The 27,310-nt window shown below is 44.6% G+C and overlaps 4 protein-coding genes across 6 annotated transcripts; 2 read left to right on the top strand and 2 right to left on the bottom strand.

Annotated features, from left to right (window-relative positions):
• Positions 1-1,211: 1,211 nt before the first annotated feature.
• LOC117435272 (bcl-2 homologous antagonist/killer-like) lies at positions 1,212-10,702 on the top strand. Of its 3 annotated transcripts, none has more exons than XM_034058326.3 (6): positions 1,212-1,357; positions 2,272-2,381; positions 5,911-6,046; positions 6,411-6,554; positions 7,344-7,524; positions 7,972-10,702. In XM_034058326.3, the coding sequence occupies exons 2-6, from the start codon at positions 2,303-2,305 to the stop codon at positions 8,074-8,076; spliced, it is 645 nt and encodes a 214-aa protein (XP_033914217.3). In that variant the 5' UTR covers positions 1,212-1,357; positions 2,272-2,302; the 3' UTR covers positions 8,077-10,702. The 3 variants fall into 3 exon arrangements, with proteins under 3 accessions (XP_033914217.3, XP_033914209.3, XP_058860551.1); XM_034058318.3 differs by having other exon boundaries at positions 1,213-1,511; XM_059004568.1 differs by lacking the exon at positions 1,212-1,357 and adding an exon at positions 1,559-1,625.
• Positions 10,696-17,404, bottom strand: LOC131702727 (UNC5C-like protein). The gene is made up of 8 exons (XM_059004549.1): positions 17,008-17,404; positions 15,344-15,647; positions 14,275-14,537; positions 13,391-13,491; positions 13,233-13,289; positions 12,893-12,987; positions 12,326-12,439; positions 10,696-11,482 (listed from the first exon to the last, which is right to left on the bottom strand). The coding sequence occupies exons 1-8, from the start codon at positions 17,402-17,404 to the stop codon at positions 11,158-11,160; spliced, it is 1,656 nt and encodes a 551-aa protein (XP_058860532.1). The 3' UTR covers positions 10,696-11,157.
• Positions 17,405-20,501: 3,097 nt separating this feature from the next.
• LOC131702786 (translocator protein-like) lies at positions 20,502-24,254 on the top strand. The gene is made up of 4 exons (XM_059005016.1): positions 20,502-20,632; positions 21,368-21,542; positions 22,647-22,785; positions 23,457-24,254. The coding sequence occupies exons 2-4, from the start codon at positions 21,370-21,372 to the stop codon at positions 23,625-23,627; spliced, it is 483 nt and encodes a 160-aa protein (XP_058860999.1). The 5' UTR covers positions 20,502-20,632; positions 21,368-21,369; the 3' UTR covers positions 23,628-24,254.
• An 820-nt stretch (positions 24,255-25,074) lies between these two features.
• Positions 25,075-26,737, bottom strand: LOC131702777 (ubiquinol-cytochrome-c reductase complex assembly factor 2-like). Its single transcript, XM_059004964.1, has 4 exons — positions 26,479-26,737; positions 25,979-26,053; positions 25,705-25,774; positions 25,075-25,302 (listed from the first exon to the last, which is right to left on the bottom strand). The coding sequence occupies exons 1-4, from the start codon at positions 26,722-26,724 to the stop codon at positions 25,205-25,207; spliced, it is 489 nt and encodes a 162-aa protein (XP_058860947.1). The 5' UTR covers positions 26,725-26,737; the 3' UTR covers positions 25,075-25,204.
• Between the last annotated feature and the right edge of the window lie 573 nt (positions 26,738-27,310).

The following is a 27,310-nucleotide window of genomic DNA, read 5'->3' as shown; positions in this document are numbered from 1 at the left end:
ATAGCCATATTGAATATATGACTCCATATACTGTATATTAGATTTTGCATTAGATTTTGTTCACATAGTTGGCCAGCCTGCATTTGGTTGCAGAGAGCAGCTTAGGGGTGAGGGGTGAGCGGTCAGGCAGGGAAGGGTGCAGGGGCCTGGGCAGCGCTCACCGTGAGGGGTAGAGAGAAGGGTGGGCTCTGCAGGATTGGAATAGGTCCCGGCTGCTCTCCACAGTCAGGTGCAGGACCACAGAGTCACCTGGGGAGAAAAACAAGACAATCCTACAGAGTGGAGAGGCAGCTACCTTCTGTGGGTCTCCCCAGAAAGAAGCGATGTAGTTCTGTACCCAGGGCAGGGCCCTCTGCTGATCCAGGAAGCCGTAGTTCCCAGTGGAGAAGGTGTTGGGGTCTCTGCCGGTCACGAGGAATCACAGCACCCCTGAAACAAGTTCCCCAATCCCCCCCAAAATATATTATTAGACAGTAACCCCAGATAACGTGTTCCATGTTTACACACAGCATACAATGAATGCAGCAGCCAGCCCATTCTCTCCTGGATCTTGTGCTATTAACTATGGCTTAAATCATTTTTGATAGCACCGCCATAGCTTTAATTTATAGTAGATATGGCGGCGCCATCCTTTTGATTTAATTCAGTCATATGCTGCATAATGCAAAATACAAAGTAATAAAAAATAATAGAAGTCCGTTTTAATATATATATATATATATATATATATATATATATATATATATATATATATATATATATATATATATATATATATTGTAGCTTCAACTCACCCTATTCATGAAACTAACCCCAGGAGCAGTAGGACTTAACTCTTATAAAATCCGGTTTTGCATAAGAGCTAAACTGGGTAACAAAAGCAGTCTTTGTGTCCAGTCCAATCAGCTTATCTGAAAGCAAAGTCCAGATACAGTCGTATATATATATATATATATATAATGGACTTGAAGCTTTTGGCTTTAACCGAAATAAAACCCAAAGATCCATTTAGAAAATTCGGTTTTTATTTTTTTAAACCGATAAACCTGAGGCGTAAAACGAAACATTGCATCAAAATGCATCCAGAGCTGTAAACAAATGGCCGGAATCCTAAATGTGCACATCCTCATTTCAACACAGTGTTAACGTTTGTATATGTATTAGTAAAAACGTACGTTCAATTTATTACAGAAACTGAACATTGATCCTGTAGATGGCGGTACGCACAGAACCCCAGCTCAAGTACCGGATAGGCGACCTATCTTCAACTGTCACGGGGTCGTTGGTGTATCGCATCTGTGCAAGACTACCAGGAAGTAATTAGACAGCATTCGGGCTTCAGAAGTAGTCGAAAGAGGTGCGTAGCGAAACTCGGAGAGAAAACAAAACAAAACAGGAAAAATAAAACCCCCGACTATAAGAACAGCTGACTTTAGTCCTTTAGGTCTTGGAAGCATTATAAAGAAAATCGTGAGGTTGACGAAGCAGCGGGTTTTGCCGGACTCTATAAGGTCGGTCTTGGTTTCGGACGAGCGGGGGTAATCAGAGACTGAACTCGGTTTGGGACACTTCTTGTGTAGCGGAGTACAGTTAGTTAGTTTGGTGTGGTGTCTTAACACACAGATGTAAGCGATGGGTATTATAGCAGCGGTAACACTTAGCGATAGCAATGCTTCAAGTCTGTTGTGTTTTACATAACAACCTACGTTCTGTTTGTGTTTATCTTTACATGTATATACACTAACATTTTTAATTGTAGAAAAGTGCTGAGTGAATAACGAGTTCCGGTGAATTCAAATGAAATGATTTGTCTGGTGTTTTGTTGTTGACAGTTCTATGAAGTCAAGGTGATTCAGTGATCTGATTATAAAATCTAGGCTAACCGTTTTTGTGTTTTGATGTACTACAGCTTTGATGTAACATATCCGACTCAACGATTTCGCAGACGAGGTTTGATACCTTGATACAACTAAGCCTGTCTGACCTGGTCTGGGCACCGACGCCAACACAGTTCATCAGCACATTATTTAATTTCTAGGCTATTAGTGAACTCCGCGTTAGGCGAGTAATATTTTACCTACCTTGTGAAGAGGTTGACTTTATTTATATATCTGTCTTTTATTGGCACTTTGTATTTTTGTGATCGTGGACACAACTGTACGGCAGAAATAATTTTAGTTTAGACATGGAAAAGTAATCTCTAAATGACACGTGAACATGTTTCTCTCTCTCTCTCTCTCTCTCTCTCTCTCTCTCTCTCTCTCATTGCAGGACAGTTATTTTGTTTCTGATTGGTAGAGCCATGGCTACAGGGGGTGGTGAGGACCCCTTCAAGCCCAGTCAGAACAAAGAAAGTAAACCACCACACCCCCCGGTGACAGGTAAGCCCGCCTCTGTTTATAAAGTTTAGGAAATAATTCGGTGCAGTGACATGTGTACCTCCTCACTGTTCAGCCACTAGCAGGGCTTTCATTTGGGGTAGAATGGGGATGGCAGTAAGACTCCTATTGCGGAGCAGTTTACCCACTCCAGGTTTTTACTATGAGCTTGATTAGCCACAGCGTAGAGGTAAAGAGCTCGTGGGTGTGTCTTTAAACTCGTACAAAACCAGAAATGGATCAAACTGCTAGGCAATGGGAGTCTTATTTCCATCCCTATAGAGTAGGGCTCTTCTGAACCCCATAACCCAATTCACAGCCCTGGGGAGCTGGAGAAAGACTGGCTACCTCAAGCAGCCCTGCAGTGTCTGGGTAACAGTGCTCAATATGTGATCGCTTCTTGAGCAGTTGGCTGAATAGTCATTGTTTTTGCTTTTAGATCCAATACTGGAATGGCTGTGTTTGTACTGCGTGTGTCACTTTTCCGTTGAGAGTTACTGGATGTACATTTTTCAATTCAGTTTCGTATCAGACAGCTACATTTTTAATTTGTTTTATTGAGGATATCTTCGATGCTGTTATTGGTGCTGCACATGCCTCTGAATATCCCAGAAATCATGATGTAAAGCTGCAAGGTTAGATTCCAACCCCATCCCATCGAAAAGCCTTCTCTGACCGCCACTAAGTCAAGCCTGACGATGATTTTGTTGGCTCACAGTGAATCAGTCCTCACAGTAATGATCTTGTGGTTTGTTTCAAGCCCGCTCTGTACTGTGCGGTGGTGACTTTTTTTTATTGCTTGTGTTGTTGATAGAGAATAATTACTCTGTATGACTCATGAGTCTTGAGAGCAAAAAAAAATTGCATGCTGAAATTGGGAATACAATTGCAGTGCTTCTTGGTTCAATTACAGTTCCAGGAATTACAATTACACACATTAGCACTCTATTCTAAATAACAATGGCAAATGGCCAGTGATTGTGGCTGCTTTCTTGTTCATTACTCTCGCAGTGATCTCTGGTAGCTGCTTTGTGAAACACTGAAGTGTGGAGGTGTCTCTTTAACACCCACCTCGGAGGAGTGCCCTCTCTGCCCTTCACACGCACACTGCCTGCATTTCCCACAAAAACCACAACAAGCCTGTGTTTTGATTGAATTGTTTTCGTTCACGTTTTGTATGATTTGACCACAAATTACCTAATGGTAATAGGAAAAAAAAAACAAACAAACCTCATTACATTACATTTCTGAAATATTGGTTTCACTATGAGTTTAATAAGACACACACCTGATCTTGTTACAGAGACACTGTGTCTAATCAAGCTCGGAGTAAAACCTGGAATGGCTGAAACTGCTATACAGGTGGTATCCCTGATAGCATTATTTGTTGTTCCATTCTGTCTCTCGCATGCTGTTAAGAGACTGGCTCCCACAGCAGAGCTGGAAGCGTGCTGGTATTATTGCTGTTTCAGTATCTGTGTATGAGTCATCATCATGGTTTCGATGAGTGTTTACTGAGACGCTTTGTTTAACAAAGCTGTCTGGAAGTGTGCCACTTGTTTACCGTGCATCATGACCTCATTAGTGTGATTCAACACCTGAGGGCTCTTCAGGTCCCAGGTTCAGTAAATCTGTTCAATGCTGATTTCAATCACATGAACACAGGCTGCCAGACTGTCACTCAGAGCATTTTAACTGGCATCTGTCTACCTGTTCATTTTCTCTTTAAATATATTATGATAACTTATTTTAAGTTTGTGAACCTCAAAGGTTAAGTCTGAATGTAACTGTTAATTCTACAATTACAGCCCTTCAAATGCTTTAATGACGCCTCAATGTAAAATATGAAACTGAAGCCTAACTGATACTTTTCTGTCTCATACCTGGGAAAGGTGGCTGGCTGCTGCTTCTGTCCAATCAGAGCACTTTAAGGGAGTGGCTGATAATGTTGCTATGTGGTAACCAGGGGGATGACAACAGTGGAACCCCCATACAGCTTCCTGTAGAACCCCCTATTCTAATGATGTCATTCCATGTTTTTTACGGTGATCTCATTTCAAGTCTTCGTTGGAGACAGATTCAAGGCTTGTTTTTTTTCAAGCTTGCTTGCTCACCTTGAAAGATTTTGATGGTATTTCAGTGAACGTATTGTTTGATTTTGCTCTTATTCATAGTTAGCATTTGAATTGTGCACTTAAACAATGATGACGATTCTAAAAGGGCTGCTATTCACTTTGAATGATTTGAGAAGGGCTGCTTCTATTAATACGTTATCAGTTGTTTACAATATTTCATGTATTCTTAATTATCTGTATACTGACTGAACCTGATTCTGAAAGCCTGCTTTCCAATACTGGGAAAGTCGATTTGGAGTAAATGCAGACTCACAGATTTAAACGCCTCAAAATGATACCATTCCTTGTATTATAGAGACCTCCGGTGGTGGTTCTTGGCATTTCATTTGATTATATAAAAAAAAAGATGAAATTCTGTATTTATTAGAGCTTCACAAACCGATTGTTTGGATAAGCTCTCCACAAGTGGGTGCTGCTGGGTCTAATTTACCATTCAAACTGAAACCACTAAAGAAATGGCTGCTTCTCCCGTAAGAAAAGCAGCACTCCTCACAAACCCAAGCAGCAGCTTCTTCACTTGTTTCACATTGAACAGCAAATGAGCCCGATCAGCAGTAATGACCCTCACCTGCCTCGCCGTGCCTGATTTCAGTGGAGAGCCTGCTCCCCATAGCTGTTTCAGTGCATTCTTTTCAAGACTGCATTGTCTTTTGTTTTTCTGATGTAGTGAGAGCGCTCGTGGCTACCCACTCTGTACTGATGAGTTAGTTGACAGATAGAACTGATTTTGTTAAATCTCGAATGGTCTCTTCTATGCAAAGTGCACCCTGGGTTAGCAGTGCCCTATACAACATGAAAAGGGACTTCTTGCAAATTAGAGTGTAGGTGGAGGGCTGCTAAATTAACATTCACTATGATATTTAGAAACGGTATCTATTAAAGTACAATGAAACGCGGAGGACAGCCAGGCATTTCTATTTCTAGAATCTTATTGATAATAAAAATAACTCAAGTGGCTTTTTACAGCTATTGATAGATTAGTAAACCCATCATCTGCTGCACTTCCTTATAATGCCTCGCCCACGAAGTGTGAAGAATTTCTTAACTATTTTCAAAACAAAGTTATTAATATTGGGGATGATTCTTATTTGAATGTTCCCACTAGACTGATTGGCTCCGGATTGGCTCACGTTAGTGATGCAGATTAAATCTGTCACTGTTTCTTAGATCAAATTGCCATATCCTGTTTGCAGCTTGTTCAGAATGCAGCTGAACACTTAAATCCTGGTGCAGTACAGTAATGTGGCCCCTCCATGAGTGAATGCATTATGCAAGCATATGGTTTTCTTGAGATAGTGGAAATCGTGTGCCCCCCCCCGGATACTCCAGACATTCCTGGTTTGGTTTCTTGTATTCCCTCCTGCGCTGGCTCTGTCTAACCCTCTGTGTCTCCGTAGAGGAGCACGTGGTGGAGGAGACGGAGGGGGTTTTCAACAGCTACGTCTTCTACCGATACCACCAGGAGAGAGAGCAGGAGGGCAATGACCTGCCCAGGGACCCCGAGATCATGGATCTGCGCCCCAACAGTGCCAGGTACTGCGCCAAGCCTTTCTCAATGTTGCAGTGAGTTGTGATTCACATACCCATGTCACTGGATGACGAGCAGGCATAGTGGAGGAGACTGTACACTTTAGAGTTGCTCGTCCGATTGGGGACAAACTTGCTGTTTTTAAGGGTGTGTTCAGAACGACTGCTGGTTTGCAATTTGTTACATGAAGTTATTCAACATGAGTGGTTGGGGTGATCTTTTTTCCCCATAAACCCCTGATCCAGTCAGTGGAAGTGTCATAATCCTTCGCTAGATTCCCTGTGAGCTAACCAGATGATGAATGTTCCTGTTCTAATGGCCTCTCCCTCCCTCTCTCCCTCTCTCCTCCTCCTCCCCCTCTCTCTCCAGCACCACGTCACGGGTTGGGCAGCAGCTGGCTCTTATTGGCGATGACATCAACAGCCGCTACGACCTCAACTTTACCAACATGCTTTCTCAACTGGCGCTCACCCCAGAGAACGCCTACGACTACTTCTGCAAAATAGCCAACAGGTAAAAGCAAACCAGGAGCAGGTTCACCTGGAGCACAGCTCCCTGTGGAAACCCAACGGGTCACGGCACACAGACTCTCCCGCTGACTAACTGACTCCTGTCAGACAGCACTAACCAATCCGAACATTTCTCCAGGTCTGTCTGGTTCAAGTCCCTCAAATAAAAAAACCTGAAAGTGGTAATACTTTTTTAAGAGTAAGCCTCCTTGAAAAGTATCTTAATAGCGAGTGAAAGCTAATCTAATCTATCCCTGAGTAATATGTAAAATAATCACTTGGTCTGGTGTGTGTATCTAATGTTTGCCTCTGTTCTCTCCCTCTGCCTGCCTGGTTTGTGTCTCTTGTCTTTGTTCTCTGCTAACCCTTCACTGCTCTAGCAGGGATACTCTTGCAGGTAAATAATCGCTGCAAGTTTAATAGACTTTCTTTTAATTTGAAAAGGGCGGGGGTGGAGGCGGATGGGGTGCTGGGGCGGGGGTGACCTAATAGATTTCTCCTGTTGTTTCTGACTTCAATCTCTGTGCTAAATTCCACTCGCATGTCAACTTAAGTCTCTTTAAACCCTATCTTGGTATTGTGCATTGAAACATTCCAGGTTTTACTAAGAGCTTGATTAGCCCCAGTGTGTATAGGCAACAAGATCAGGTGTGTCTTATTATTAAACACCTAGCAAAACCATTGATGCATCACACTGCTATGCAGTGGGAGGCTTATTTCCATCCTTTGCTATTTGTTTTCCCGAAGCCATACCCACTCTCACTATGTGTGTGTGTGTGCACTCTTTCCCTAGCCTGTTCGACTCTGGGATTAACTGGGGCCGGGTGATTGCTCTGCTCAGCTTCGGGTACAGGATGGCGCTGCATGTCTTCCAGCAGGGCATGCGAGGGTTCCTGAGCCGCATCGCCCGCTTCATCGCCGACTTCGTCCTGCGTAACCGCATCGCGCAGTGGATCGCTCAGCAGGGCGGCTGGGTGAGTGAGCGGGCACAAGCAGACCCGCTATACCTCTAGGATACAGTGCGTCGCAGCTGGGCTTCTGTACAGTGTAACCGCTGCACTGGGAAACACTTCTCCGATGAAGAACGCCACGTGTCTTTTTATTGATTATTAATCTATTTATCTAATATTACAGTTACTTTTCGCAAAAAATAAACAAGCTTGTCTCGTTACCTTTTCTTCAAAAATACTGCAGTATAATTGATGCATAGATATATAGTATGTGTCTACAAAATACCTTTGTATTACTGTATGTGAAATAATTTCTCTAACACAATGTTTTATATGCATTGTCATTTTTCCCAACTAAAGCTTGCTATTCTCTTTAAAGAAACGAGTAATCTGTTACTTTTTTTCAGTAACGTGCCCGACACCGGACATGTGAATGTACAGTAAGATTCTCTCGTTCCTCCTCTGCTGCAGGTGGCTGCGCTGGACCTAGACAATGTCTATCTGAACTACATGTTGGTGCTGGTGGCCGTGGGGCTGGTGAGCCTGTTCATAGTGAGGCGCTTCTTCAACTCCTGATGGGACTCCAGCCACACGCTGATCATCACAAGCCAGAGAGCCAGCAACAACACCAGGAGCAGTACCACTTCAAGGAGGCGTGGGGGGAGAGAGAAAGTTTGCAGGGACTGTACCACTTGGGTGGGAGGAGAGACTGGACAAATAACACTACCTGGAGGATAATGTAAAAAAAAATATATATATATAAATATTTAAATGAACTGAAAAATCATGTTCAGGGAAATAAGTCGCAGTTTTGTGCACAGCTTTTAAATAATTTTAGATTCCCCCGCCCCTATTATGTTTAGACCTTTTTGAGATGCAAGCATGGAGGGTGTTCTCAGCGGCTAACTCCCTTTTTTCGATCAGCCCTATTTGGAAGTTCTCTGCCTGGCCAATGAGGTGGAGCTGTGCTCAGTCAGGCCCTCGGATTGAGAGGTGAGGGACGAGGTGATCGAGTGCTTAGGATACCTCAGGAACATCACAGCAGTCTTCTGACCATCCAGCTGAGAAACGTTTAGAAGAATGCCAGAAACGCCCTTGCTGATGTCATTAATGCTACTAGGGCTATCCATTTACATGGTCTTGGACTCGTTTTTGAATTTCATATCTGTTTTTTCTTGCACAATAACGACGTAGTGAGATGTTGATTTGCTTTGGCACTCCCTTGCTGTTAGTCGTAAGTTTCTCTGCTGTCCTGCCTCTCTTCTTGGGCCCTCAAACTGTAATCATTCCTATGCAGGGGGTCGCTGCACGCACAGACACAGTTATGCATGTTTTCAGTTCTGTTGCATTAGTAATAGAAAGCATTGTACCTGCCCTGTTCGGACTCACTCCATTTCCATTCCTCCGTTCCTGTAACAGCCCTGAAAGCACAGCAGGGTGCGACTTTTCCTTTACCTGTCGATAGTCTGTCTGATTTACTGGTTCAACGTACTTACCTCAAACCCCTGCAGTCTGCATGGCAGTATTGGGAATGGTGCTTGTTGTAAACTCCCATGTACTACCTGGCTTCAGTGCTGGATTCGAATGGCTATTAAAGTACAGGTTCTTCTTTCATCCTGCCACATACCTCATTGTTGGGAGCTAACAGTACACCTCCTGTGCAGTGTGATGAACACCAATGGCATTGACTTGCAGTGCCCCATTCTGTTTCCGCTGTTCATGGATATTGTAACTGTAAACAGTGCTTTATAACTCGGGGACCTAGAAGAGCATCAGGTCATTTTACAACAGGCATTTTAGGCTGCTTGCTTCCAACCGCATTATTTGAGAACCCTCAAACCTGTTTGAATATTGATCTTCAGACCTGCTATGTTATGCACCCAGAAACATTGTACTGTATGTAAAAACTATCTGTAAAAATGACTTGCAATCAATGTGCAAGAACGTTGGTATCAATACCTAGTAATTGCCTTTAGAGATGTATTGCTGTTGGTACTTCCTTTAACAGAACCCATTGGGTAACCCTGGGTATCGTGCAATATTGGACCAGGCGATATCGAAACAGGACCAGGCGGGTTCCCAGAGAAATAGTTCTGCACTCAGGCATGGCACAGCTTTACTTCTTTATGCAAATGAAACACGGCCTATCGTTTGCATAGGTCTTATTTACCTGTTCCTGAACTCAAAATGCAAATACAGTGGAAAAGACACAGTTGGATCGATGGATATATAGATAGATAGAAAGAGGGTTCGATTGTGCTGATGCAAGTGTCATTAATACTTGGTTTTCTATTGGAACAAGGTGATGGCTACTCTCTGGTTTAGTGATGCAGGAGAAAATGCTGTGTTTGTCTTCATAAAGGGATCATCATTATCAGATATTTTTTTGGAAAGAAGTGAGTGTTTTCAGATCAGCCAAGTAAGGGACTACATGTGAACAGAGTCACAGGTAGTTTGATTCTGTAAGCGCTGGCTATAAGCCATGGCTACCCCAGGAGGTTGGGGGTTGGTGGTTGGTGGTTGGTGGGGGGGGACCAGAGCTGACGTCACTGTTAGTTCCTGGAGAACAGAGCAGATGTGCCCCCAGCTCCAGTATTAACCGGCTGCTGCTAACAGTCCAGATTGAACCCATGTGCTGTTAGGGGTTACCCCGACGACAGGAGCCGAGGTGCTTTATGTTAAAGAGACTCTGTGAAGACACTTAACTTTAGGAGGAGTGTGTGGTTTTAATAATGTGAAATGGAAAGCATGTCTGCAATTGAGGGGGGCTTCACTCTCTAGGGATACTGCACTTTCCTTTTAAGAAATTCTGTGAAAAACTGTATGGTTGCTGTCCTAGGTCCGTTCAGGGTGGTATGAATTCTGTGGTATTTCTATGAAGTATTTATCGCTATTCTTAATGCCTTCACCCTTATGAACTCCATCAAGTGAAACTAAAGAATTCTACAGGCATCTTTTTCAATGTCTGAGAAGCAGAAGTGTGCTTCCCAGCTATTCAAGATTTTCTTATCTGGTATTGGAACTACAATCTGTCCTGCTGACCTGGGTTTGGAAATATACCATCTCTTAGATTGAACGTTTTTTTATTTTTTATTATTGCTTTTTAAACATTATTAGGCTGGGAGAAATTGCTAATCAGACGGAAAGATACTTGACTGTTACCTCTATATGTGCAAAAATAATAAATTACTGTTCTGGTTCAGCTTTTGTGTTTTCTTAAACCCCCTCCCACCCCACATACAGCCATCATTTTATGTAATTCATTCCATAACTTCATCCTCTATTCTGCATTCAGATACTAGACAAGCATGCTGGGTTTTTACATTTTCAAATGCAAGAACTGAACAGTCTCTGTTACTCACGCTTCAGTTCATTCATATACACCCTGAAAGTGCTTGAAATGCACTTGGACTGTGTGCGCATCTCCGTGCAAACTGAGGGAACGCATTAGGGCCTGTGTGGAGCCCCCAGCCCTTTAGGAAGAGGAATCCCAAACAGCTGAAACTCTCTCTAGGTCACAGCTTTATGAAGTCCCAGTCCTTGACTCTAACACTTTCTCTTTTTCCCCCGGCACTGCATGCTGATTCCCATGCTGAAATGCAGCAGTGCCTTGCTGTCTGAGTTCTTTTCGGGTATGCCCCCCAGGCTCATGTTCACCTAGGCAGCCTCCTCCACCCTCTCCATGGCTGCGTTGTCGTAGACGTGCAGAGTGAGCTTCCCGTCGTCGCTGGGGAGGACCCCCTGCTTTTCCAGGGAGCCGCAGTCAATCAGTCCGCTGTCTCTCTCCGAATCCATGCTGGCTTTCTTCCCTGCGGGGCTGGGGCTGGGGCTGGGTGACTGCGCCAGGTAGCCCTTGATGCAGGCCGCGCAGTCCAGTCTCTCCATAGCCACCATGATGTCGTGGAGCCCCTGCAGGCTGCCGTTCTGCTCCTCGTAGATCTCCAGAGCTGTAGCCGCGGGGCTTTGCTGGCACGACATGAACCTGCCCGGGAAACGAGAACGAGAGCGGCGGGTTAGCAGTGCACACGGGCTACGAGCTGTATAGAGTGCGTTAGGAGTTAACACTGCAGATCTGTACAGAAAATCAACTCAGAACGGAAGGCTTGTAGGAAAAAACACACACTACTTAACACAGCAGATCAGTTAACTAGCACACTCCTGGAAATGCAGCCCCTTTATAATATGACATATTTCTATATAAGACACTGAAACTACCTAGTTAGTTGTAGTTTGGGTTTTATTTTTGCAAATGTACTGAATATTATATGCTGAAGAAGTTCAAGTCGGTACACAATATAATCAGAAGTGACCCACTGACTTGCCAACCACCCTGTTTATTTTGAAGCAGATGGGGCCCTACTGTACATAGTCTCATAAAGTCAGTACCTGCGTGTTTGTAGAACATCTGTTGTGTTTTATTGCTGAAGATAAGCGCTATTGCAAACACAGCCTGGGATTACTGCCTTACTTTATTACACTGACTGTTTAACCTTTGGACCGTCTCCTTGTAATGATTTGTGCCTGGATTTGGAGAGTCAGATGCGTTGACAAAAAATATTAGGGATACTTTCAAAGAGTACCTTAAAACAGTATTCATGTATTGTCAGCTCAAGGTCATGTTAAAAAGTTAAAAAAAAATATATAATACAAAAATAATTAAAACATTTCAATAACTGGAGGAACCTGGTTAAGGTAGACACATCACGGGCTAACAGTGAAAACAGCAACGCTCTGTCCTTGAGGGTAAAAGGGTGAAGTGTCTGGAAGGGGCTGCAGCATTTACGCTGCCCCACCCCTGGAGCTGCAGTGAAGGACTTCCTCCTACCTGATTTTCATCCCGCACAGCCCCAGACGTGAAGCCAGTTTCGTCCAGTCGTTCCCGCTCACTGTGCTTGGCTCCAGCAGCATCTGCAGCTGGTTAAAGAGCTCTCTGGGAATCCTGCCAATGAAATGGGGTCCTGTTAACAGAGGAGCAGAGGGGCCTCACACAGCACCGTGAAGGTGCACCAAACCCCAAGACTAATTTCACAGAGCAATGTGTTACATATCCAGCAGGTGGCGGCAGTGTACTGTGTTTTTTTTTTTTTCAATGCACTACAGGGTAACCCATGAGTCATACACAATGTATCACGCTGATCAGGATGCTAAATCCACGGCCACACCTCGTCTGCATCACACAGCAGAATGCATCTGAGTTTGTTTCTCTTTGCTTAAAGATACCTGAAAGATATTGAGTGACAGCAGCATTCACGTATCAAAGGGAATCTGACCCTTTCATTTGCTGCTCCACAGTTCTGCATGCAGGCATATCCGCGCACCGAGACACACACATCAGCCGCCAGCCACGTGGTTTGAGTCTTCACCAGCAGTGGCAGTGAAAGGGGAAGCTCACCTGTTGCAGTACGGCTTTGGTGCGATGCTCTCCACGTGGCAGCCGGTCTCAGACAGGTGGAAACGAAGGATCTCAAAGTATTTTCCCTGCTGACCCTGAGGATTGAGAATGCATTAAGAAGGTATCACCAAAAAACCTTGTTCATACATCTTACTGAAACTATGCAATGTGAAACGGGGATGGAGGAATAGGATCTTCCTCGCGCTAGCGCTTGCAGTGCCAGTGTTTTGTGTAACAGATGGGTGTCTCTGCTTTATTTGAAGCGATCCTGCTTGCTCTACAGCGAGGTCCCATTATGAAGAGGGAGCCACTGTGGAAGCAGCTGGAGCTTTGCACTCACTTGCTGATAGGTGTGCATGGTCACTATAATCTCGCTGGAGTCCTGGGTGCAGTCAGCCTGCAGACAAGGAGAACAGACGTCAGTTCCATGCATGGTGGGTCAATCAGTCTCAGATGAAAAGGAGACAGTGCTGAAGAGTTGCTGAAGAGGGGCAGTACCTGCTTTCTCTTGAAGCAGAAGGAGCGGAAGGGACATCTCCCGTGCCAGATGTGCAGGAAAGGGACAGACTGGCTGGCACTCTCGTCCACGTTCTCCCAGCCTGTCATGGCACACAAACAGGTTTAAATATTGCTCAAAACTATTAAACCTGTATACTGCACAGTATAGGTGTTTTGTTAAATCTACCTGGGTCATTCCAGCTGGACCGAGGGGGTTGACTCAGACAACACCTATCCTGGAACCATTGTCTCCATCACATGTTGTTTATGTATCATCAACTCTAGCTGGAATGATCTCTCTCTGTCGGTCTGTCTGTCTGTCTGTCTGTATCTATCTATCTATCCCTTTGTCTGTCTGTCTGTGTCTGTCTATCTATCTGTATATCTGTCTTTCTGTGTGTCTGTCTGTCTGTCTGTCTATCTGTCTATCTGTCTGTGTCTATCTATTTGTCTGTTTGTTTTTTTCTCTATCTGTCTGTCTAACTGTCTGTCTGTCTGTCTGTCTGTGTGAGTGTATCTGAGTGTCTGTCTATCTATCTATCTATCTATCTATCTATCTATCTATCTATCTATCTATCTATCTATCTATTAATCTGTCTGTCTGTCTGTGTGTCTGTCTGTCAGTGTGTCTCACAATTACAATATCAATTAACATTTATTATTTAAAAAGAACAAGTTTTTAACTTTTGAAATAATAAATAATAATGTGATCAATTGTGATCAATGTTGGGATATTTGGGAAACTGATCCTGGAGGTAGCACCCAGTAATGGAAATAATTGCATTACAAAATAGTCGGTGTGCAATATTAGCTACGTGATCCAGACTTTAATATCAATGAACAGCCCATTCCCTTGCCCCCTGTCAGCGGCTGCTGCAGTTCACCTTCTGACAGGTACTTGAGGACCAGGAGCATGTCGCTGCTGGCGCTGGTAAAGTCGAAGATCTGGACCGGACCACAGAGCTGGCCCAGGAAGGGCTGCTCATTGCAGCGTGCCCACTGCAGAGCGCAGGGGGTGTTGTTGAGGAAGTAGACCCGGATCTGCTGGTGAGTCTGCTCGGCAGCCAGCGGAGAGGCGAACATGGCCAGCTGGAGCCACTTGTGAGCTTCGGTGCTGTCACACGCTTCCAGGACAGCGGAGTACAGACTGCAGAGCGAGGAGAGAGGAACAAGAGGGAGGGTGAGAGGACAGCGGTGTACAGACTGCAGAGGGAGGGTGAGAGGAACAAGAGGGAGGGTGAGAGGACAGCGGTGTACAGACTGCAGAGCGAGGAGAGAGGAACAAGAGGGAGGGTGAGAGGACAGCGGTGTACAGACTGCAGAGGGAGGGTGAGAGGAACAAGAGGGAGGGTGAGAGGACAGCGGTGTACAGACTGCAGAGCGAGGAGAGAGGAACAAGAGGGAGGGTGAGAGGACAGCGGTGTACAGACTGCAGAGCGAGGAGGGAGGGTGAGAGGACAGCGGTGTACAGACTGCAGAGCGAGGACAGAGGAACAAGAGGGAGGGCTAAAAGCGTCTGCTAAATGACTAATTAACAATACTACTACTACTGCATACTACTACTACTAATAATAATAATGTGTACATGGAAAGACTGTATATGAATACACATGGAATAAATAGCCACTTGCAGTGCAGACGTCCCCTTGTAGAAACACCACAGCTGGCCTCTGTTTAACGTGCATAACTCTAACCATGATTAAATGTTTAGGAAGAATTCAAGCTGTTGAGCGCTTGGAAAACACTTACAAGTTGAACTCTACTAATATTTCTAATCTCGACACAATAATTTTGTTTTGCCTTACGATAAAGAAACTATAATGAATAATTAATCTATAAAGAAAACACATTTTAAATAAATGAATAAAAAGACATGGGGCTAGCTTGCTCGCTGTCTCCCTAGTAAGAGGCTGTACAGGGCAGGGGTTTGGGCTGCAGGAAGCTGTATCGTACCTGAAGTGTGTGAGTGCTACCTGGCACTCATCGCGGGTGATGCAGGTTTTGGTCTGGGCTCCCACCTCGCCCCACCTCTTGGATGGGAGCAGGGCGGTGTCACTGGCATAGACACGCACCTGGGAGGCGTTCCCACCGCAGTGCTTGAAGGAGAGGAGGCAGGGCTGCAGGAACGAGGTGCCATGGGGTCCGCAGTACACCACCGGGCTGAGCAGAGCCTGGGAGCGCTGCAGAGAGGGGGAGTCAGACAGGTCCCACACCAGAACCAGGGAAACCCGCTCAGTCCGTCCCAGACTCACCGCACCTAGGGGGGCAAGACAGGACCATCACGGACTAGCAATGCACAGGGAAGCACGGGCTGCTGGAATGGAGTGCAGTGGAACAATATCAGCGGTGCAGTAAACCAATGCCCACTGTTTGAAACCCCTTGCGGTGCCATGTGAGAACCAGCGGATTGTGCACAAATAGGCAGGTACTTTCGTTCATAAATCAATTAAGATAGCAGGTTTGTTTCCTGACATTAAGATACATTAAGACATGCTTCAAAACTGCATACCCCCCTTCCTCTTCTCCCTGGTTCAAATCCCAGACAAGCAAGAGAGTTTCCCTAATTTTTCTCCAAAAAGAAAGGTTGAAGGGGCTTTTACCCAACAACTTTTAACTGACATATCGTACAGCAAGCCATTGACGCAAAGGCTTTGAAAAGAGCTTCCAAACACTCTCTCTCTCTCTCTCCTCAGACCAGGTCTATTTGTTTAATGGCTGAAAGGGATGTTTAATACAGTCTATGCTTGCTGTGAAGGGTGCTGACCTTTATGTTTAATAAATTGTACCCAAGCCAAACCGACACTGTTTGCAGGGCTAAAGACTTGTTAAATAGTGTGTATAAAAGCTACTGATTAACATTATTATTTAATGAGATAAGGCAGACGTTGAACACATACTGTATGGTGGGAGATAAAGGAATATGTTGCACATCTGTTTTTTGTTTGGAATGATATCAGAAGGAAAGGTAAACGGCGACAGAAACCAACTTATTTCTGCTTCCAGTGCGGTGCAGATTTCATCATGTTTCACGTTTTTTGGAGCAAATTGTAGAATTGCAGTAACCGTTTTGCGCCCTTCTGCTTGTCCTCTGTGTTTGTTACAACTTTCAACCATCTGTCAAATCAAAACATGCAGGAGTAATTATACCCCCTGAAAGCTTAGGCCACATTATCATTGTGCTTACTCAGCATGCTTGAGTGCAAACACAATACCTGGAACCTTCACTCAACAGGACCACATGTCTGCATGTATCCCTGTCTGTGCAACTAACTTCAGATTACCAAATTAACAGTATGGACAGGGCACCAGGAACTATATAAGGACTAGCTGGTCAGCAAGCAGGTTTGCTTGGCGATGCAGAATTGTTTTTAACCCTGTCCTACCTGCTGGGATCTCCAGAGAAATGCCCATGTCGGAGAGCATCAGTTTAACCCTGTCCTACTTGCTGGATCTCCAGAGAGATGCCCATGTCGGAGAGCATCAGTTTAACCCTGTCCTACTTGCTGGATCTCCAGAGAGATGCCCATGTCGGAGAGCATCAGTTTAACCCTGTCCTACCTGCTGGGATCTCCAGAGAAATGCCCATGTCGGAGAGCATCAGTTTAACCCTGTCCTACCTGCTGGGATCTCCAGAGAGATGCCCATGTCAGAGAGCATCAGGCAGCCCCCCCTGTGGTCCACCTCCTTGGTCATGAAGACCAGCAGCTTCTGCAGGAGCGTCTTGACCAGGACCCTGCCCCCGGTTGGGGTGTGGAGCTCCCTGTAGAACTGCTCTACCTCCTGGCAGGCCGTCTTGGGGCAGGGTTCATGTGAGAGCGTGTCCAGAACGAGGGAGCCTGGGTCTGCCTGGCCCTCTTCATCCTCCTCCTGGGACCCGTGGCAGCCACGGAGCTGGGGGCAGCGCGAGTGCAGGCACTTCATCAGGAGGAGGACCAAGGTCACGGAGAAAGCATGAGCCACGATGCCCACCACCAGACCCCCATCACTAAGCTCTGGTGCTGCTGACACAGTCATCATCAGTCCAGTCCTTTCAGCTTCTCGTGCATGACAGCTGAAAGATTTGTTTTGTGTGTAATGAGGAAGTTTTTCAAAACGTCATAAATTAATTCAACACTCTGGGAAAAAAAAGAGGCAGGCAAAGGCAAAACAATTATGGTTTATGACGGATTACAGGAGATAAGACCAAGCGCCTAATTGTTCATCCGTATAGTCAGGGCTTTCTCTGAGTATCGTCTGTCTAGTGTTCCCGCAGAGGTGATTAAAATAACAAATTCAATCACAGCAATTGCTGTACATGCCCAACCAGTGCAGTGGTCATTGAGGTAAGATCGGATCACGAAACAAAGAATGTCAAATCAACGGAGCCGCTTGGCAGTCAGTCGAAGTGTAATAAATCCTGGTGTGGTTGCAGATGAAGCTGGGGGTGTAGGTCAGGTTTCGCCCAACAGTCTAGGCAGTACAGATGGCCCTGAAGAACCCAATCTTCATCCAGGAGATATCTGGGCAGCACGGATCTTTGTTCAGTTTCCTGTCATTTTCACCGAAGCTGTAAAACACAGTAGATGTATTCCAAATGGGGCAAAACAAAACAGAAGTTCTTCCATAGCAAATTCCTCACTGCGCTCTCCAAGCCTGCTCCCTCAGCAGGGCAGCATTACTTTATTGAGCTTCAGGGAGTGGCCGCTGAGTTGCTATGTTTGATGGTTTCTGAAGCAGTGCATACGTGCTTGACGTCACGGCACAATCACAATCCGATTCTGCAGGTGCTTGTGAATCATTAACGAGTCCTATCTGCTTCCTAATACTAATCTTGATGATAGAAAAATGTATTGTACAAAGCGCCTATCTCCAGGGTGCCTTCCACCAACTGAACCGCACTGTATCCTGTACTGTGCCCTGGCTTATCAACCAGCTTGAGGTTTCTTGGAAATGCACTGTTCAGGAGCATGGCTTCAAAAATATAGTTCTTTGTCATCTTAAAAGCACACGGTGTAAACACCAGCTCTGTACTGTGTCTGTTATCTATGAAATGTTACACTGGCCAGTACTGTGAAGCTTGCAGGAGTCATGTGTAACCTCTTGCTGCTGAAGGTAATAGCAGGGACTAGGGGTCTAAAACTGTTCAATTTCCTCAGCTGTTAAACCTTAGAATTAAACATGTTTAAACTTGAACATATTGAGAATTTCTGAAACAAATATGCATTTATATGTAGAAAGCTGAACAAGACTTCATAAATCAATCAATCAATCAATCTTTATTTTATATAGTGCCTTTCATAGTGGACCACCATCACAAAGCGCTTTACAAGATGCAGTAACAACAAGAAAATCCATGATACTTTAAATACAGAATGCATAATACATGATATACAGGGGAACCCCCCCCCCCCCCCCAAAAAAAAAAAAAAAAAAAAAGAAAACAATGCATAATACATTAAATACAGTGGAAAGTGCATAATCGAGTCGAGAGGAGACAAATGCATGACAAAGTATCTCTGCATCTGGGAGGGAAAGGTAGGGACGGACTTTGGAGATGTTTCGAAGATGGTAGAAGGAAGATTTGACCATGGAGGAGATGTGGGCATCAAAGGAGAGGTTGCTGTCAAGAAGGACACCAAGCTTCGTACTGTGGGGGAAGGCAGCAGCAGACAGTTTCCAAGGTTCAGGGCAGCTATATTTAGATTCTTAAGTTAAGTTTTAGATCCTACCAGAAGGAGTTCAGATTTGCTAGTGTTCAGCTGAAGAAAATTTGCAGACATCCGGGCCTCGATGTCTTGAATGCAAGCCGAGAGCCAGACCATGGCAGAGGGGCTACCAGGGTCGAGTTTTAAGTAGAGCTGGGTGTCGTCAGCATAGGAGTGAAACATGAGGCTGTGTTGGCAGATGAGGTGACCCAAGGGAAGCATGTAGATATTTAAGAGAAGGGGCCCAAGAACAGATCCTTGGGGGACACCACAAGTGACTGGGTCACTGTGTCCAGCATAGAAAACAGACTGCATGCCTTCGAATAGGTAAGAGGACATCCAGGAGAGACAGGTTCCAGAGATCCCAGCATACTTCTGAAGGCAGTCAAGAAGAATGCCATGATCTATGGTGTCAAAAGTGGCTGTTAGGTCAAGGAGGACAAGCACAGAGGGAGCACCAGCATCAGCACTGAGCAGGAGATCATTCACAATCCAGAGCAGAGCAGTTTCAGTACTGTGATGCAGCCGGAAGCCAGACTGTAGAGATTCAAGCAGATTGTTGTCCGTGAGATGTTTCATCAGATGACTGGCTACAACCTTTTCAAGAGTTTTTGAGATAAAAGTGAGATTGGGCATGGGATGGAAATTAGATGTCAGCCAGGTCAAGGGAGGGTTTTTTGAGTACCGGCGTAACTCAGACAGGCTTAAGGGAAGTAGGAACCAAGCCTGAATCCAGGGACAGGTTGAGAGTGTGCATAATGGAGAGAGCAAGATCAGAAGCACAGAGACGGACAAGGTTAGTCGGCCAGGGGTCCAGGGGACATGTGGCAGTAGTTGATTTCAACAGCAAGCCGGAAACATCAGCAATGGCGAGAGGAGAGAAGGAAGAGAGGGCAGGAGGGGCAATCGGAGGAGAGTCAAGGTGGTCAAGCAGTAAACTGGGTTTGTGGTGGGAGAGCGTAGAATAGATGTTGTCGATTTTCACATGTATATCTTTAACAATGGTTAGACGCCTCTAGGAATGTGTTAACACCCCTAGCAGTTCAGAGTGTATGCTGGCAAGACCAGGGAGTTTGTGCACCTGCAACTGATGGAAATGTAAACAACATGGAAAGTCAACAAGGTGCGGTTTGTGAAGAAGCCGAGCTCGCAGGTAGTTATACCTGTCCTTCAGTTCACCTCCTCTGTTATCTGCAGAAAAAAAAGTGTTATTACACAATACCAGGAAATAAAACACTGTGAAGCAGTTATGAAAAAAGAAAAACAAAAGTGACTGTGCTGTATATGACAGTCAGTCAGTTAAAAAAAATCTATAGGGAAAAAGGACCTTTAGTGGACAAAATGTAAAAATACATCATTATCTGGAGAGAAATGCTCATTATGTGGACAAAATACATCATTATACAACATGATTAGATCGACGAGGGTGTGTGTACAGCCCAACCACGCCTCCCTCGTACGGCGTACTGTTACACAAGCGAGGCAGTGAGTGACTGGAGAAACAGTCGAGAGTGCTTTCGTGAAGTAGATCAAAAGAATATTTGTGTGCCTTTTGCAGGTATGATGAATAAATTATTATTTAAATGATATGTTTTAAATATTATTATTATTAGTAGTCGTAGTCGTAGTCGTAGTAGTAATTAATTATACGCCTATTTCGTTGCGTCACCTTGATAGTGTTTTGGTCAGAGTTGTGTAATTCCTGTATTCCATTTTCCTGCACTACACTACACTGATAAGAAATGCAGCCGACTCATAATAAAACCGGGCGTATCCACTCGTTTTAAACTTGAACAGTGTTTTTGTGTGTCGCGTTGTTAATGTGAAATATTTTCACAGTGCAATGCTTCTGTGTTCTACGTAACATAGTGCTGTGTGAGTTTGTGGGCGTGGGCGTGTGCGTGAATAATACATGAATATAGTGTGTTGTTTGCATGAATTCTGGTGTTCTATATAGACAACAAACAGGGACCATCATAATAGTTACATCATAAAACTTAGGAGATTTTTTTTTCTTAGACGCTGTAAATTAGGCGAAATCAAGCTACTTTATTAATTTATTGAACAGAACTCATCGATTATGTCCGATGTAGCTGAAAGTTTTAAACTGGCACAATCGGAGGACACCGTGGGTTTAAAGTCGCATTTCAATGGTGTGGTATCCTAGCCGCTACACGACGTCAGATAAGAACGACAGTAAAGTGTGTGTGGGGGTGAGTCCCGTTTTATAACACAGACGTTCACAGACTGCTGACTCACAGACCGTGTGTGTGCCTGTCTTTGTCCTCTGTAGGGATGTGGACTCACATTCTGGGATTCACTGCACTGCCCCATGTGGGTGGGATCGTGGGCTCTCTCTACACCAGGACAGAGGTGCCCACCTGGTACAAGACTCTAAAGAAGCCTGCCTGGCACCCCCCATACCGTGTGTTGCCCATCGCCTGGACCACGCTGTACACCAGCATGGGGTGAGCAGCGTACCGCATCATTACCACAACTCGAGAACACTCAATCACAAACTAGAAGAGACTAGTGCTGCCTTCATCCATAACGTCTGTCTACTTCACTTTCTTTCCTCTAGTTTTACCTCCTGATTTCCCTTTCCTGCATTTCGACCTCATATGGGGACAGATATAAAAAAAGTCTCTATATATGACATATGGAATATGCAAATGCATGAGAGCCTCCTATGAGGATGACATGTTTTTCCCTGTATAAAGCAATGGAAAAAAAATGAAAAATATATTTATTATGAGTACTTTTTTCCAGCTGTTTTCAAGACAGAGTTAAAACAAGTTATCCTTCGGCAATACAACCTCCTTCATGCAGCGTTGCAATGCATACCCAAACATTAATAAGAAACACAGCAACTGTATCCAAACAGCTGTAATAAGCAGGAAGCCTGGCAAGATTACTACAGTAATGGGTTGGGTTTAATCAACAGCATTAAGGAGATTAAAGGGATCGAAATGATTCTCATTGCACAGCAGTTGGATCCATTCCTGGTTTTACTAGGAGTTTAATCAGACGCACCTGAGCTTGTTACCTATACACTGTGGCTAATCAAGCTCGTAGTAAAACCAGGAATGGGTGAACCTGCTGTGCAATAGGAGCCTTATTTCCATCCCTGCAGCACCAGGTAATCAGCATGGATTGCACCTGGTTGATGCAGTCCAGAGGAATTCCAAGGTCCTGTATAATGCTCTTAAAATCCAGCCCTGACTTATCAGCTTATAGGCTGATCACCTAACCCCTTAGACCTTGACTTTCTGGCTAAGTGTGAGGTGCATTCTTACTAAAGCTGGATAAAGGGTGGAGAAACAGCATCCTTTACATGCACTATTGAAAAGCTGCCACTCTTGTCTCGTTGCACAGTTTGTCATTGTTTGTTTGTCTGCACTTCATCGCGCTGTTAATTATAAATGTACACTTGTTTCTGCAATAGAAAAGAGAGCAGGGCTTTGACACTTTGTCTGTTAGATGCCTGTCCACTGTGAAGCTCTTGCTTCTATTGAGAACTGTTGAGAATTTGAGTTTGATTTTGTGATGTTGATTTCTGTCCTATCCCGCAGATACGGGTCCTACCTGATCTGGAAGGATGTGGGGGGGTTCACCAGGGCTGCCTCTGTCCCCCTGGGGCTCTACGGAGCCCAGCTGGCACTGAACTGGGCCTGGCCCCCCATCTTCTTTGGGGCGCACAACCTCAAACTGGTACGACAGATTACTTACTTTATTTAAAAGGTATTTAAATGAGTAGAAAAATAGTGTCTGCTTTCTATGTTGTACAGTCTAGCGAAGAATTACACATTGATGTGGTAAAGGGCAGCAGTGTGGAGTAGTGGTTAGGGCTCTGGACTCTTGACTGGAGGGTTGTGGGTTCAATCCCCAGTGGGGACACTGCTGCTGTACCCTTGAGCAAGGTACTTTACCTAGATTGCTCCAGTAAAAACCCAACTGTATAAATGGGCAATTGTATGTAAAAATAATGTGATATCTTGTAACAATTGTAAGTCGCCCTGGATAAGGGCGTCAGCTAAGAAATAAATAATAATAATAATAATAATAATAATAATAATAATAATAATAATAAAGGAGCCCAAAGCAGAGCTTTTAATGATGTCTGTGTTACAAAATAAACAACTTGAGCATGCTCAAGTGTTTCAGCACTGAGTAGCTTTGCAAAAAGGCAACCCTGCTTATATGGGAAGAAGTCATAGAAAAAACTCTAAAAGGGCTGCACTGGGACTGGAGAAGTGGTCTGGAGTCTTTTTCTCTTGACCTCTTTACAGGTCTGCAGTGTTCAAGAGACATTTATTATATTTTAAATTGTCTGGTTCTGTACCTGCTAATGCTCTTCCTCTCTGCTGGCATTACTATCCCAGGCCCTGGTGGAGATTGTGATACTCTCCGGGACAGTGGCAGCCACCATGGTGTCCTGGTACCCCATCAACAAAACCGCCACCCTGCTCATGGTGCCCTACCTGATGTGGCTCACCATGGCCAGCAGCCTGTCCTACTGCATCTGGAGAGACAACCCTGACAAGGAGGAGTGAGAGGCCCAGGCACCCGGCCTCCCAGAACCGCCGCTGCGGGCAGAGGCAGGGGGTGTGGCAAGGCCGAGTGACCCCAGGGCCAGGGCTGCTCCCCCTGCCCGTACTTCCTTACCCCACTTGGAAACGGCTGGCACAGAACAGGCAGAGAGCCGTCCAGAGCCTTGTTTGCAGGCTGCTGTACTTGTAATTAGAAGTTGTTCAGACACGGCCCATCAATCATAGATTTGTGAAACTGGCCAGAGACCAAATGGCGTGAGCAATCCTGCTGGTTTCCTGAGGCTGCTGAAGTGTATGTTTGCACAAAATTGCCTTTTTTAATGTAAAAAATACAGAAATAATATGAAGTATATTTTTGTTTATTATTGAATGCCTTGCTGATCTCACAGCTGTGCAAAACAGAAAGGGAGCAGTAAGCACTTGCTTGCCTTGTCTCTCTTCACTTTATTACTAAATCTGAAGTTTGTAAGGGTCCCAGGTTCCATGCTGGGACACTGTTTGCTGCTTTGTGAACAGCAGTTTCTAAATGGGGTTAGGAGACATAAGAGACGAGCTCTGCACTTTACAAGGTTTTACTCCATGTCGTTTTCTACTTTTAAAATTAATAAAAGCTTTACAAAAAAAAAAATCCAGCGCAGAGTCTTGTTCCAGTCAGGTTCGGGTTGATTGTGAAATTGAAATTCAGTTCAATGAATTAAGCCCTAGTTTGGCACGCACTGAAACAGACAGGTGTGGTTCAGGCCCATGGTGCCACCCTCCTGCAGGCATGCAGAATGATCCCTGGTGTGGGTGTGGGTGCCTGATAGTGTAATCTGACTGAAACACACCCACACCAGCAGCCGACACCTCTGCACACAGGACACAAACACTCAGCAAGTGGTGAAAAGCCTTAGGCTTACTTTACTTACCTCTGTAATTGTTGAAAAAGTTTTTGTTCTGTAAAAGTTACACAAATAATCCTAATAAGAACCAATAAGCCTGCAGTTTCACAGATGGTTAAAAAGAATGGTGTCTTATGTCCTGTTTTTTGGGGCTCCCGAGTGGCACATCTGGTAAAGGCGCTCTGCATGGAGTACAGGATGTGCCCTATAGCCTGGACGTCGCCGGTTCGGGGGGGGGGGGGGGGGGTCTTAAGTCTTAAGTCTAAGGGCTTGTAAGCTGCGTTGTCCTCCGATGCTGTAGCTCTGACATGGCTGCAGGGTGAGCCTGCAGTGTGTAAAGAAGCGGGCGGCTGACGGCACACGCTTTGTGTGTTCATCTTCGCCCCTCCTGAATCAGCGTTGGGGTGGTAGCGGTGAGCTGAGCCTAAAAAATTAAAATAATTGGCGACTACTAAATTAAAAAAAAAAAAAAAAAAAGGTGTCTAAAGCTAATCACAGCCCGAACTGCAAACCTTGATCTGTGTTGTGAAGGAACACTTGGGAGAGAGAGAGTAGTGTAAAGCATGTGCTCTCATCAAAAGAAAAGATTTATTACACTGTTTTTTTATTAAATAGTATTTTAAAACTGGCAATATACAGGCGAGCAGTGCATACAGCATGTACAGGGCTTGTGCAGTTTGGAAGAGCGAGAGCGTGGGTTCACTCCTTAGCGCCCTCTTCTGGAGCCTTCGAGGAAAACCTGTCCTTCAGCTTCTTCCACATCCCCTTCTTCATGTCCTCCATTTGTTGCATGCTGTCTGCAAGAAGAAATCAAGAACTAACCTGACACACCAGTAGCCTGCAAGCTCGCCAAATAAACTAAACGAAAGGTCATTTCCAAGCGTTTTTAATCTCTAAGACCGGAGTGTTTAGTGTTGTGACAAGCTGCATTTCATTTTCTGAAATGCAGAGCTGTCTATATAAATATTTTTCTTTTAAATCTTAACTTTATTAACAAGACTTTAAAATCTATTTGCATTAGTCACACTATCACTGGTTGCAGGGCTTTTGGTTATTTGTTATCTGTATATGAATTAAGCACACAGGTATGCAAGGACAACACTAGTGACTGAACAGTACACACTACCGCTGAGCCTCAGAGTGTTTCATGTTGCAAGCAGGGCTGTGGATCTCCAGGGTTCGCAGGCTCCTTTCCTTACCTGTGGCTAACACAACTCTACACTCCTCCACTGTCACTCCTGTAAAACTGGTGTCTCGGACACGAGGGAACTGTGGAGTAAAACGGAAAGCTTTAAGGGGCTGGCTGGGCTTCACAGAAAAGAAAACTGCTGGTACAACTTAATATCTGAATATGTACAGCAAATACAGGCGTTATTGAACATGAAACATGCTCCCGTCTTCCCTTGCTGGTTTATGAAGGGTGCAAGTAACTCGTTGTCAAAAGGATGATCACTTGCAGAAGACAATCCCTACCTTCTCTTTATAGACATTGGCGTGGATCCGAGCTAAACTCTCATACATCTGATCACACTTCTCTGGATCTGCGATCTGAAAGGCAGAGATGGAATCAGACTCCTGCTGCAGAGCACTGCGAGTCGTTCCAGGTTTTATTACAAGCTGCATCAGACACACTGTAGCTTCTTACAGGAAAACAAAGACTAACATTTTTTTGTAGTTGCACTGCAGCGCCCCCGGTGTCACACACGAAAACACGTAAACACTGAAGGACACAGGCCGGTGCACCCCGTAAAACACAACAACAGGTCCGTTTGACCACTCACTGAAATGACAACTTCGCTGTTGAACGACAACATTTTAACCCCTTTACGTTTTCAAAAAAAAAAAAAAAAATCTCAGAAATCAGGAAGACTGTGTGTTTGCATAAAGTTATGTAACCTGCCATCGACTCTCCGTGCTCGGTTCTGTCGCCTGGCAGGGTGATCAATAATACAACAAACATGCACAAGGTTTACCTGCGTACTCTCCCCTTCGCGGAACGCGAGGGCTACCTTCTGCCGGAGAAACGTGGCGAGGTCCCGGCCCCGTTTTGTCTCGTCTATCGGCCACTCTTCACAGAGCCGCAGGAAGCGACGGTAACGTGTTGCGGACATTTTTTTGGCGTCACTAACACAGGGCATGAAGTGGAGGAAGCAGACAGGGTTCACAGTGTAGCCCCGGGGATATGCAGCTGCGAGCCGCTGTACGCCATTTTGGCTCATGCAAGCTGCTCTCCGTAGCTCGGTTCCGGTGCAGTCGTAGAAGAATTCAATTCGTTCCGTGTTACTGTTACAATCACACACACGCTTAACCTTTTTAAAATAGTAATACAAAATAAATTATAATAAAGTAAAGCAAATAACTGTACTACTACTACTACTTGTACAAATAATAATCATAATAACCCAAGTGACCTGCCAATTGACATTAAAAACCCGCAGACCCGCGACAGTGGTACCACCAGTCCCATGATTTGCTGAGCCTATGTACATGTAACAGATTTTGAAATCATATTATTAGGGTTAACATTAGCTGCAGGTATATACACTCCATTCTTTGATGGGTTCTTAATTCAAGTAGATAATTATATCATTTTAAATTAAGCATTTTTTTCTATTGATTCAAAATGTAATTTTAATAATTTGCTGGTACTATATCATGTATTATGCAATGTTTTTTTTAAAAAAAACTGTATAGCATGTATTATGCATTTCTCTGTATTTAAAGTATTATGGATTTTCTTGTTGTTACTGCATCTTGGAAAGTGCTTTGTGATGGTGGTCCACTATGAAAGGCACTATATAAAAC

The sequence above is a fragment of the Acipenser ruthenus genome, chromosome 30 (assembly GCF_902713425.1).
Source record: "Acipenser ruthenus chromosome 30, fAciRut3.2 maternal haplotype, whole genome shotgun sequence".
In the NCBI taxonomy this organism is placed as follows: domain Eukaryota; kingdom Metazoa; phylum Chordata; class Actinopteri; order Acipenseriformes; family Acipenseridae; genus Acipenser; species Acipenser ruthenus.
This window is presented reverse-complemented; position numbering and strand designations above follow the sequence as displayed.

Coding starts and splice junctions, on each gene's coding strand:
- LOC131702727 (XM_059004549.1), bottom strand. CDS start 17,404: ATGACTGTGTCAGCAGCACCAGAGCTTAGTGATGGGGGTCTGGTGGTG. Junction 14,538..15,343: donor GTAGCACTCACACACTTCAG/GTACGATACAGC, acceptor CTCGCTCTGCAG/TCTGTACTCCGCTGTCCTGG. Junction 12,440..12,892: donor CCAAAGCCGTACTGCAACAG/GTGAGCTTCCCC, acceptor TTTCATTGGCAG/GATTCCCAGAGAGCTCTTTA.
- LOC131702786 (XM_059005016.1), top strand. CDS start 21,370: ATGTGGACTCACATTCTGGGATTCACTGCACTGCCCCATGTGGGTGGG. Junction 21,543..22,646: donor ACGCTGTACACCAGCATGGG/GTGAGCAGCGTA, acceptor CCTATCCCGCAG/ATACGGGTCCTACCTGATCT. Junction 22,786..23,456: donor GGGCGCACAACCTCAAACTG/GTACGACAGATT, acceptor TTACTATCCCAG/GCCCTGGTGGAGATTGTGAT.
- LOC117435272 (XM_059004568.1), top strand. Junction 2,382..5,910: donor ACCACACCCCCCGGTGACAG/GTAAGCCCGCCT, acceptor GTGTCTCCGTAG/AGGAGCACGTGGTGGAGGAG. Junction 7,525..7,971: donor TCGCTCAGCAGGGCGGCTGG/GTGAGTGAGCGG, acceptor CCTCTGCTGCAG/GTGGCTGCGCTGGACCTAGA.
- LOC131702777 (XM_059004964.1), bottom strand. CDS start 26,724: ATGAGCCAAAATGGCGTACAGCGGCTCGCAGCTGCATATCCCCGGGGC. Junction 25,775..25,978: donor CCAATGTCTATAAAGAGAAG/GTAGGGATTGTC, acceptor TTTACTCCACAG/TTCCCTCGTGTCCGAGACAC. Junction 25,303..25,704: donor TAGAGTTGTGTTAGCCACAG/GTAAGGAAAGGA, acceptor TTCTTCTTGCAG/ACAGCATGCAACAAATGGAG.